This window comes from Delphinapterus leucas, chromosome 15, assembly GCF_059928025.1.
Source record: "Delphinapterus leucas isolate spDelLeu-1000000601 "Yukka" chromosome 15, BTC_Dleu_Yukka2, whole genome shotgun sequence".
Taxonomy (NCBI): domain Eukaryota; kingdom Metazoa; phylum Chordata; class Mammalia; order Artiodactyla; family Monodontidae; genus Delphinapterus; species Delphinapterus leucas.
This window is the reverse complement of record NC_143143.1, coordinates 23,340,655-23,352,685: the sequence shown is the minus strand read 5'-3', so window position 1 is coordinate 23,352,685 and position 12,031 is coordinate 23,340,655. Positions and strand designations below refer to the sequence as shown.

Below are 12,031 nucleotides of genomic sequence, written 5' to 3'. Positions count from 1 at the left end.
AAGACAATTCTCACTATTCCCCGGATTTCTGTATTTATTTAAGTTTAAATATTAAAAAACTTTAATAGGCACATATTCACATCATATTTGTGTAATTTTTTAAAAGGACAGTTTCTTTTTTAATGTTGACTTTTAAGGGCTTTCTGGACTTCTGGCATATACCAGGAGAATTTGTACATGTGGGTAAAAAAGTGACTAAGTGAACAGGGTTTCACTTAAGGTTCAAGGAGATGCTGAGAATAATTTTTTTTTTTTTAATGACAGCATAGTAATGACAATCCTGATGGTGACAGTTAATGTTTTGTTGAGTTCTGTGGCGTGGAGTGTTCTTAGTACTTTTATCTGCATTTTGTCATTTAATCCTCACAGCGGTGCTATGAGGTGGGCACTGCTACTATTCCCATTTCACAGGTAGGAAAACAGGCACAGAGCTTAAATAACTTGCCCTCAGTCACATGACTAGGAAGTGGCAGTGCTGGGTCTTGAACCCAGACTAGGAAATGTGGCATCCACTGCAGCCCGGAGGGGCTAGCAAGACGTCACCCCACGGCAGCCCCGCGGAAAGCAGCACCATTTCTGCTTCGTGCTGCCTTTCAATGGGGCACATCATGGACCAGGGGCAGGTGATGGCCTGGAGCTTTTTCAAAGTCACCAATGGCTGTCAGTGGTTCCCAGGATGCGGAATCATCCAGCACTTTGTGAAGAGCAGCTGTGCTGGGAACCTGTGGTGGGGATGAGGGAAAGGGTGAGGGGGTAGGGGGAGATAAGAGGGGTACCCCTCACACTTACTTTCTAGGAAAATCCACAAAAAGTGTCACAGCCAAGATGATGATGAGGTCAAAGATCATCAGCTTGTACATTTCCTGCCCAACTTGGGTCTCCCAGCACTGAAACCCAGAGAGAAATGAGCCTGACTCGGAGCAGAAAAAGCCAGGTTCTCCCAATGCCATGTCCAGCCCCCGATCCTGCTGCCTCTGGAAGGCATCGGCAGATGCTCCTCTGAGCTCCAGCACAGACTTTGGTTTTCACGCCCTTAGAATTAGAAGTGCCTGGTGTGCCAGACTCTGCTACACAGCAAGAATGAGGATCAACTGGGATTCAAACCCTTGGCTTCATGGGCTGTTCTCTCGACCCTAATGCTACCACCCCCAAATGACCCACCGAGCAGGATGCCCATCCCCGCAGCCTCACCGGGTAGAGTTTCTGGTTGTAGCCACAGAGCTCACACGGGTAGTTATCGCAGGATGTAATCTTGGAGTCCAGAGTGAACACCAACACACAGATGGTGGCTAGCCGCATAAAAACACACCTGCAGGGAAGAGGGTAGGAGAGAGGATGGGAGGAGAAGGGCTCAGGGCAGGCGGGCCCCTTGGAACAGGGCTGGGGTGCAGAGAAGCTGCCTTTCTTAACAGCAAACCTACAAATGGGCACAGAGTTTCTGTTTGGGATGATGAGCAAATTCTGGAACCAAACAGTGGCAATGGTGGCACAACACTGAGCATGTACTTAACGCCACTGAATTGTTCACTTAAAAGTGACTAAGATGGTAAATTTCATGTTATATGTATTTTACCACAATAATTTTTAAATGGCAGAGAAAAAAACAGATCAGAAAGTTGGGAACTCCTGAATCCAAGATGATGTAGCCACGCTGAGAACAATTCCTGGAAAGAACTAATTGAATCTTCTAAGTATCAGCTTTGAGAGATGGCTGATATACTGAGAAGTGAAAAAAATACAGAGTTTCACGTAGATACAATCCTATTTTTAAAAGAAAACAAAACGTGTGAACGTTGGCATGAACAACAGGAACCGTGAAGATGAGGGCTGCTGGGGGAAAATGGATTCAAAAGAGGAGGGCAGAGGGCTCTTTTTTTTTTTTTTAAAAAGATGTTTCATCTATTGTTTGGTTTGTAATAAAAAAAAGAAATGATATAGAAACGTTAAAAAGTGTGTGGGTAGGGGAGCAAACCCACACCATCCACCTGACATGCTGTGCCTCCCTCGGGGCGGACGTGAGTACCTATCACCACCGAAGAGGTTTCCATAACTAAAAACTGAAACGGAATCTAATAAAAAGTCTCAATCCACATTTGAGGAGGGATACAGGAAAACAAAAGACACCATGACGAGGCAATGAACTAAATCCAAAGTAGAGAACATTCTATAGGACAAACACCTCAGCTTCTCCCACAAATCAATAACATAATACAATGGGGGAATTCTTGAAAGAATAAAGGGGACTTAAGAGACATAACAACCCAACACAGCATGATGCCTTTCTTTGGGTCTTGGTTTGAATAAACCAACCATAGAAAGCTCTCTGCAACTCCATCAGGGGACTGACTTAATTCTGTGAGGTGTGATGACGATTATGTTTAAAAAGAAAAGTTCTTGTCACTTAGAGATATACTGAGCTGTTTACAGGTGAAATGACATGTTGCCTGAGATTTGCTGAAAATAATCCAGCAGAGTGGGGGGGACCGCATGAAACAAGACTAGCAAAACGTTGGTAAATAGTTGAAACTAAGTGATGGGTACACATGGGGGTTCATTATACTGTCCTGTTTGAAAATTTCCAAAATAAAAAGATTTGTTTAAACAAAGATGCAAATGCCATCTGAGGCATTTGAGAAGCAGACAGAAAACATTCTAGTGTCACACACTCCCTACCTGGTCCTCCTTAACTCATGTGTGTTAACTCCCTGGGCCCAGCTTTACACCTGCCATTTCTTTATTTTTTATATTATTTTTTTAGGAAACTGAATATTTGTTTAGTATGAGAAGAGACATTACAACAAATTATAAAGAGTCAGTGGTAGCTCGCTGCGGGCCTCTCAGGCCGGTGATTTGCCCACGCGCCTCCATGAGCTTGGCCCACGGCCTCTGACAGCGCCCACGTGAGGGCCCCGGGAGCCGGCGGGCAGCAGTCCTCGCCAGGGACCCTCCAGCGGGCCCAGGGGGACAAGTGTGGCTCTAAATCCAGCACGTGCATATTGAAGCAAGTGAAAGGATTTAACATGAAGCACAGAAGCAGATAATGCCGAAAAGCAAGCAGTAATTGGGACACATTTAGTGAGTGGGGCAGCATTTCCTTCTCCCACTGCTGCTGAGATGGCGGAAATCAGTCGAGCTCAGTATGAAATGGAATACACCGAAGGTATTATTAGTCAGAGAATGAGGGTCCTGGAAAAATTAAAGGTAGCACCACCAAATGCTGACCTGGAACAAGGATTCCAAGAAGGAGTTTCAAATGTTAGTGTGATTATGCAGGTTCCAGAGAGAATTGTTGTAGCAGGAAATAATGAAGACATTCCATTTTCAAGACCAGCAGATCCTGACCTTATACAGTCAACTCCCTTCAAACCTCTGGCACTAAAAACACCACCTCGTGTGCTTACGCTAAGTGAAAGACCACTAGATTTTCTGGATTTAGAAAGACCTCCTCCAACCCTTCAAAATGAAGAAATCCATGCAGTTGGCAGGCTAAAAAGAGAGCGCTCTATGAGTGTTCGCCTAAACGGACAGCTGGTCAGGACTGACTCCATGTACGGCATTTCAAATACAGATACAACGATTGAAGGAACCTCAGATGACATGACTGTTGTAGATGCAGCTTCATTAAGATGAAAGATAATCAAACTAAATAGACGTCTACAACTTCTGGAAGAGGAGAACAAAGAACGTGCTAAAAGAGAAATGGTCATGTATTCAACTACTGTAGCATTCTGCCTCCTTAATAGCTGGCTCTGGTTTCACCGCTAGAGGTAACCCCAGCTCTCAAAAATACTGTTTCAACAGCTGGAAATAAAAAGAATTTGCAAACTTCTTTGTTTCTGTCTTTGCATTGTATGCCGTTTTACAGTCCATGCCCTGAAATGTATTTCCCCCAGAAAGGAGGTGGGGAAAGACTTATATTTGCAGAAGTAAAGGTATATTCTGTCACTTGACTGTATATAGTTTTAACCAGTTTTGCCATAACACCTACTTAAAATTCTCCCTTTTCATGTTTTGTAAATAGCATCTAGTTTGTTTCGGTTTTATTTAAGGAATTTTTTTTGCCTCATCAATCTGCAGAGCTAATTCTATGAATGGGAGAGAAAAAAGTGTATAGGAATTGGATTTAGAGAAGTGTCTGTAAAGGAAAAATAATACTTTATTTTGTCCTGTTTCTCAAACACTGTTAGAGTAAACAGTTTAGTTAATAGACATTTTTGCATCCACATTTCAACATTAACACTACTGAAGTCATGGTCTGGTGTCAGATTTAATAAACTCAAGCCACCTCATGTTTCATGATCACCTTCAATAAAATAATTCCTAACATTTTCAGCAGTTTATCTAAGATGTGAGCAAAATGTGCATTTTTATTTTAGTTTTGCAGATGGTTTTCTATAAAGCACATTTTTACTAAGTCCATGTGTGAATGACTTAAAAAACTACAGAATAAGGTACAAATGTAGTGTATTTAATAAACTGTCAACCAAAAAAAAAAGAGTCAATGGTAGCACACACAGTCGGTGACTGGGCCACATTTTTCTCAGCACTCACTCCAGCAAAAGTCTCAGGTTCCTACTGCAAGTTCCTACTGTAACTCTCGTCCCAAGGCCATGCATGGGCCTAGTGGGGTAGAAGTGTGAGGGAGTTAATGCCCCTGGGAGCCAGCCACCCTTAGGCAGGGGAGGCCAAATACTTGCTGGAGGACAAACACTCCTGCATAGGAAAAGTCTAAGATATTTTCCACGCAAACTCCCAGAGTTGTCCCATAGGACTGAGCCCCAGTTGCAACTTGCCAAATAACATACCCTTTATAAGGTGCCTTCCCTTCTCTCTCTCACTTCCTCACTCTCCTTCTGGTATACACTTGTCTTTCTAACATCTTAAGAGCAACATTTCTTCCAAGGGCCCCACCCTATGCCCTCAGCTGTCGATGTGCTAATACATGAAAAAAATATAGATGCTCAAGTCAAAGAGATTTCCCTGCATATGCAAACTCTGATTCATTCATGGGGGCTGTCTGAAGGCTGAACAGGATTCTTGGCTCAGCAGGGAAAGGTACCACAATGGATTAGCAATGTCTGCCGTGGGCAGGGGAGGGGACAAGTGGTGACGTGCTTGGCATGTCTAGGCATTACCTAAGGATTGTCAGCCGGATCTCAAAGCCTGGGGAATAATCCTCATAGTGGATGATCTTGGCAAAGATTATTGGGGTGATAAAATTGGCCAGCGTGATCACAATAGAAGGCAGGTACAATATCAGGAGGTTCTCTCCAAAAACCATCTTGTCAATTTCCTATGAAGATAACAGAACTGGTCAGGAGTATAATAATTTGCATCACAAATGAACTGACCTTAAAAGAACTCAACTGTATGTATGTCAAGTCATATGCTGAACACCTTAAACTTATACAGTATTGTATGTCAATTATATTTCATTAGAACTGTAAGGGGGAAAAAAACCCCAAACATGTTTAGCAAACAAAACAAAACATTTGTTTCATTCAACATGGCACCTAAAACTAAGCCATCTCCTTCCTTGGGTGTTCAAACGGAGGAACCATGATCTAGTACCATACTAGAAGAAAACTGAGCTCTACTGGATTTATTAAGGTGAAATATAAAAAATCCATGTATTCTGTATCAATGGGCAACTGAAAGCATTTTCAAGGCTGAACTAATTGACTTGGAACAGCCATTCTCTCCTCCTTTCATAATAACAGATTATTTAGTCACATATATGGCTATCTGAGATAAAACTAAATTTCCTAGGTAATTTGACTGTCTTCCTAGGTAAATGGCTCTCTGACTAAATTCTGGCCAAAGGGATATAAGAGGAAGTGTTAAGTGCAACCTCCAGGTCCTGCCCTTGAAGGGAAGGGGTGTGCTCTCATCTCCTTCACTTCCTTCCCATTGGCTAGAATGTGAATGTGGTGAGCTACCCGGTGCCATACAGAAGAAGACCACATTCTAAGGATGGCAGAGCTACAAGATGGAAGGAGCTTGGGCCCCTGATGATTGATTTCATGAAGCAGAGCCACTAGACCAACCTGGATTTTTATTTATTTTTTTTTAAATTTGTTTCGGCTGTGCTGCAGGACGCGGGATCTTAATACCCCAACCAGGGACTGAATCTGTGCCCTCTGCAGTAGAAGCGTGGAATCTCAACCACTGGACTGCCAGGGAAGCCCCCAACTTGGATTTTTAAAACCACTGTTATTTTAGGTAAACTGAGGCCCCAAATAGTAAGCTGTGCAGTTGGGGGTTAGATCCAGGCAGTCCAGCCTGGATTTGAACATTGTAAACTCCAGGAGGAGGAGGTACCCCTAACACTCTATTTTGGATGCTTTTTGTTTTTCTATTGAAAGTGGAAACTAGTCACTCTGATTTTAGGTTCTCTGTCATATCAGCCAAACTTATATCCCCATATGTAAAACAGAATGATGATAGTATCCACCTGAGAGGTTTGCAATACACTTAGCATACATAACGTCCAACGGGACTAAAAGTTAACTTGACTTTCACGGAGCACTTACTTTTTTCATGTGTTCTTGAGAGAATATAGTCGCTCTATAGATTGCATAAAAGCATGCCGCTAAAACGGCCAGCACGATACAGTTCAAAAACAGTCTCAAAGAGTAAATCCGTATCGTTTCTTCTGAGGTCCTTTCTGCTATCTTCTGCCGTATTCTTTCTTCCTCCAGATCTGCCTGAGAACAAAAGAAAGCTCATTTGTGAGCACTGCGATGAAGGGATATTTAGGGGTGGAAACTGTGACTCACCGTCATACTCTCCCTCTCGATCTTTAAAGTTTCCTAAATATTCATCTCCCCCAGGGATACCCTCCTGGACAAAGCCCAACCAGTTTCCATGTCTCCTAAATGAAGGCAGACCTTCTATTTAAGATTGAAATTAGACTCCACAATAAATGTGAAAACAGAACTATAACCTATTCAGGACATTACCTATATGTTACTATTACCTATATGTTATTTCTTTAAACAAATAATACACTTCATTTGATTCCTTCCATCTCACTTCATTAAACTTTTGATATCATTGTCTCCTCCTTTTTTCAGTAGGTTTGATCAAGATGCTATTTGTTACTCCTTTTCTCCTGATTAATTTGGAAATTCCGCTTTTTCATATTCTCTCCACTCCACCTTATTATCATAGCATTCTTAGTCCTATTTCTTCTGGTTTAAGAGATGTTTATGACAGGTTCTCATCAAGCAGAAAAATAACCGTACAAACCAACAAGGACCTACTGTATAGGACAGGGAACTCTACTCAATATTCTGTGATAACCTGTATGAGAAAAGAATCTAAAAAAGAATGAATATATGTATATGTATAACTGAATCACTTCGCCACACACCTGAAAGTAACACAATATGGTAAATCAACTATACTCCAGCAAAATTAAAAAAAAAAAAAAACAGTTTCCTTCAACTAGGATTAAAATAAGTTTTCTAAATTAAAACAAAATCAAAAAATAGTACAAGGTGATGGGGGAGAAGGGAAGATACCACCTCTTTCCCCAGCCCCAGTTCACCAGCTTCATGCTTGGGGCTAAGGTGATCAACCCCAGGAAGTGGTTCTCTGCAGAAAGCTCTTGAAAACTACATAGGGGCTACACAGCTAAGCACTGGGGACAGCCTGGTCCCCACCAGCTCCTTTGCAAGCTGTAACCCCACCTCCCGCCAAGAGAAACCTGAGTGGCACTCACTCGGAGCTCGTAGCGCAGGCTGCTGTGCTTCAGGTCCGCCATGCTGCGGCTGGTGATGCAGAAGTCCCAGCCCGCAAAGATCTTGTTGCAGTAACTCTGGAAGTGCTCCTCGCTCCGGATCAGATTACTTTTGAACCCTTCCACCGACCTGACCCCAAAACACGTTTATCGTTCTTATAAGACCAACAAAATACAGGCCCATGGATATGCTTTGTCTAAAATTTACAAGTTACACATAGCTGCATCTTCCACCCATTTTGACATGCTTGGTCAAGTTTTGGATCGTTCTAAATATGTGGCAGCTAACCAGGCATCTCATTGTTGAAAATCACTTCCTTTCATCCATTCAATGGCTTCTTTCACAGCTGGAATAAAATCCAAACTCTTTTAATACACCCTAGAGGTCCTGCGTGACCCTGCGTGGCGCCATCTTTCCTCCCATAGGGCCACTCTGCTGCAATGACAAAGGCTTTTTTCCTATCCATAAACACACAAACCTCTCCTCCAGCCTCAGCGTCTTTGCACCTGCAGTTCCCTCTGCCCTCTCCTCTTCCCATGGCTGCCTCCTTCTTATCCCTCAGGTTTCACTCAAATATCCCCTCCACAGATTCCCCACCATCCCATCTAAAGTTGTGACTCCTGCTTCAAGTCAGTCTCTTTAATTTCCTTCACGGCAATAACCTAATCTCCAATCACCTCATTTATGTGTTTACTGCTTGTAGCCCCTTACCCTGACTAAATTTTAAACTCCTTGAGGGCAGGTACCCTGACTGTCTTCCCACCTTTATATCCGGAATGCCTGGATATAAATATGGCCACTATCCATGGATACTGGATACATGGATACATGCATGAATAAATGACTTAAATAGTAAAATAACCAAATATTTAGCGAGCACCTGTTTTGGTCAGATGTCACCCTGTTGCACAAGTTCATAATCATTACTCATTCAAATGCTTTCCTGGAAAAAAATACACTCTGGCACTTGGCATAAAAACGTCAAATGCCACACACTCTGTAGACAAACCAGGGTATTTTTAGGATTTGCTACTCAGTTGTGAAGACAATAGAAATGAAAGGAATTATAGCAATCAGTTGTTCTGCCAAAGGTTCACAGCAAAGAATTTATGTCAGAACCAGCTGGGGTGCTTTTCCAAAATGCAGACTCCTGGGTGATTTCATATCCTGAGATTTTTAATTCAGTAGGTCTCATGGGGGGGTGGGTCCAGAAATATGCTATTTATAAAGCTCCATGGTGATTCTGAGGTCCCACCTCAATTGAATGGTCTGATTTAGACCAAACCTCCATTTCACAGGTGAGAAAGCTAAGATCTAGAGAAGGGAAAAAGTATTTCCCTAGATCCAAAGAGCTAGTGGCAGAACTGGGGCTAGTACAATGTTTCAGTTAATCCTCCCAACAACCCTTCTAGGTGTGTGCATTTCACAGACAAATAAAATGAGGTTCACCGAGGTGAAGCCACATTTGAACCTTGGTCTCTCGACCCCTAAGTCCACCCCCATTGCCACCCTGTAGCGCTTCCTCCTCCCCGGGTAGGCCGCTCCCCATTACTTCACAGCCACCCTCCCTGCAGGCTTCCCCACGAAGCAGTCAAGGCCCGGAGGCGCAGAAGCTTGAGCAGGACCTGGAGGCGGCTTCACTGTTCAGCTGGTAAAGCTTCTTCTTCAGGGCCCCTTCCAAGGCCCCCGGAGCGCCTCTAGCAATGTGTTCCTATGGTCTTGTTTTGATTTTTTATCATTTACAAAAGATACTTTCATGTTCTTTGTCTTACAGATGGCCCCTCCATACGGTCTACACTGCCGGTCCATAAAACTTGGATCTGCCCTTGCCGTGAGCACACAACAGCAAAGCCAGAACCCCAATCAACCAACATTTCTTTACCGAGCATCTCTCAGCCCTCAAAATGAGCCACTGCTCCTCTTTGCCAGTATGCTGCCCGTTTCTGTGGGGGATGGACACACACCAGTTCATTTTCATCTCACAGATCCTGACTCAGGATACGAGTGCCCAGCTGGGCTCTGGGGTTTTCTCTGTGGTGGTGAACCCTGGTCTCCATGGAGGACAGACTCAGACACCAAAACCCTGGTCTCTTCTACACCTGTGATAAGGAGCTTCACAGCCCCATGGCTTATAAGCACTGCCCGGCTCTCACAGGCACAATGAAGTGGGTAAGAGAGGTGCCCATCCAAGCATTCCCCTTGGGGCAGAGACAGTAAGCCGTCCATCAGGAATGGGTGGTTCTCCTTTCATAGTGTAGCGCTAGTGCTGGGAAGCGGCTGCCAGCCAAGGACAACATTTCCCAGCCTCCCTTTCAGTGAGCCGTGGTCATGTGACTAAGCTATAGCTGATGGAATGTGAGTGACGTTCTTCACTCTCAGGCTGGGCCCAGAAACACTTACCACGTGATACTCCTCCAAGGTGGTTTTCCCTTCCAGCCCTCAAGAGGAACAGCTTAAAAAGCCACATGCTGACGATGGCTGAGCTTCAGTCACCTTGAGTCCCAGCAGGACTGAGAAGGAGTCTTCCACACTAACCTGCGGCCCACTAAGAACTTCATGGGAGAAAGATTTACAACTTCTATTGTGTTGGGCCACTGTACTTTAGGGGATAGTTGTTTGTTAAAGTAATTTAAAGTAATTAATAATCCTCACTTTTCTTGGGAATTGGCACCTCCCACTAAAATGCCTGCCTACCACGTGAAATGCCACGTTCTCATATGACCCTAACCCACTGGCCACAACTGAAGGGTCAGAATTGGGTACCTGAATGAAGCAGAGCCAGCAAGTCTCTTCAAAGGATTTCTGAGCCTGTGACCCTGGGAGTACACATAAGGAAGCTGCCACCAGAAGAATCAGAGATGCAGGAGCCCTTGCTTTGGGTTGTTTTGAATCCATTCCTATATCCTTGTCCTTCCTGTAATTTGGAGTTTCCTCCCTTCCTTGGTTCTCTCAGCCACTCAATTCCCCTTTAGCCCAGTTAGTCAGAGCTGGGTTTCTGCCACTCGCAACCCAGTAGAGACCTGGTTAGCATACATACCGGATCAAAGATAAGGTTGGTGGGACTTCCCTGGTGGCGCAGTGGTTGAGAGTCCGCTTGCCAATGCAGGGGACACGGGTTCGAGCCCTGGTCCGGGAAGATCCCACATGACGTGGAGCAGCTGGGCCCGTGAGCCACAACTACTGAGCCTGTGCTCTAGAGTCCACGAGCCACAACTACTGAGCCCACGTGCCACAACTACTGAAGCCCACGCACCTAGAGCCCATGCTCCGCAACAGGAGAAGCCACCACAACGGGAAGCCCACGCACCGCAACGAAGAGTAGTCCCCACTCGCCGCAACTAGAGAAAGCCTGTGCACAGCAACTAAGACCCAACGCAGCCAAATATAAATAAATAAATAATAAATTTAAAAAAATAAAGGGCTTAGGCTTGATAGATTTAAAAAAAAAAAAAGATAAGGTCGGCAGAATGGTACTGGCAAATGTGTTCACTGATGACTGACTGAAGACTCTGGGCTGCTACTCCAGCTCCCAGATGCTGCCTCCATCCTCCAGGTGTCCACAGCCTCCAACACACTCACAAACCTTTTTCCACAAAGCTCAGCCCTGCACTCTGCTCATCCTTTGGGCAATGGCTCTTGGAGTCCACGGACCTCCACGAGACTCCAGCCATCAAGAATAATTCAAAGAGAACACAATGACAAGATAAACTTTACCTTTTCACTATCCAAAGAAGGCTCAGGGCCAGGTAGGCAACTGTGCTTAACACATAAGCCAGAGGCAGATCATAGATGAAGTTCTGAAATTTCACCCCGTCAATGGTGTAATGTCCATAAAAGAGGCAGGTGTCCTCCAAGAAACCCTGGAACAAAGCCAAGGGCAGGAGGTCAGATTAGTGAGTTGACTGCAGGGAACCAGGAAGCCAGTCTCTGCCTCAAGGAACTCACATTCCAGTGTCACTGTTCATCCCTGAATTCCCCAGAGACTGGAAAAATTCCAGATTTGCAGCAACATGGATGCAACTAGAGATTACCATGCTAAGTGAAGTCAGACAGAGAAAGATAAATACCACATGATATCACATATGTGACATCTAAAATATGACACAAATGAACCTATTTATGAAACAGAAATAGAGTCGTGGACATAGAGAACAGACTGGTGGTTGCCAAGGAGGAGGAGGTTGGGAGAGGGACGGAGTGGAAGGCTGGGTTAGCAGATGCAAACTATTACATATAGAATAGATACACAACAAGGTCCTACTGTACAGCACAGAGAACTATATTCA

General features: G+C 44.2%; 1 protein-coding gene and 1 pseudogene across 1 annotated transcript in view; one reads left to right on the top strand and one right to left on the bottom strand.

Moving 5' to 3' along the window:
- The window catches only part of TMC7 (transmembrane channel like 7), a 52,869-nt gene that overhangs the window by 13,311 nt on the left and 27,527 nt on the right, over positions 1-12,031 (bottom strand). The window contains exons 6-11 of the mRNA XM_022552220.3: positions 11,460-11,605; positions 7,727-7,874; positions 6,534-6,707; positions 5,136-5,293; positions 1,192-1,309; positions 790-887 (exon numbers count right to left, since the gene is read on the bottom strand). Of these exons, the coding sequence (XP_022407928.3) occupies positions 790-887; positions 1,192-1,309; positions 5,136-5,293; positions 6,534-6,707; positions 7,727-7,874; positions 11,460-11,605 (842 nt within the window). The remainder of the gene's footprint in view (positions 1-789; positions 888-1,191; positions 1,310-5,135; positions 5,294-6,533; positions 6,708-7,726; positions 7,875-11,459; positions 11,606-12,031) is intronic.
- LOC115803761 (mitochondrial fission factor pseudogene) lies at positions 2,999-3,835 on the top strand (annotated as a pseudogene).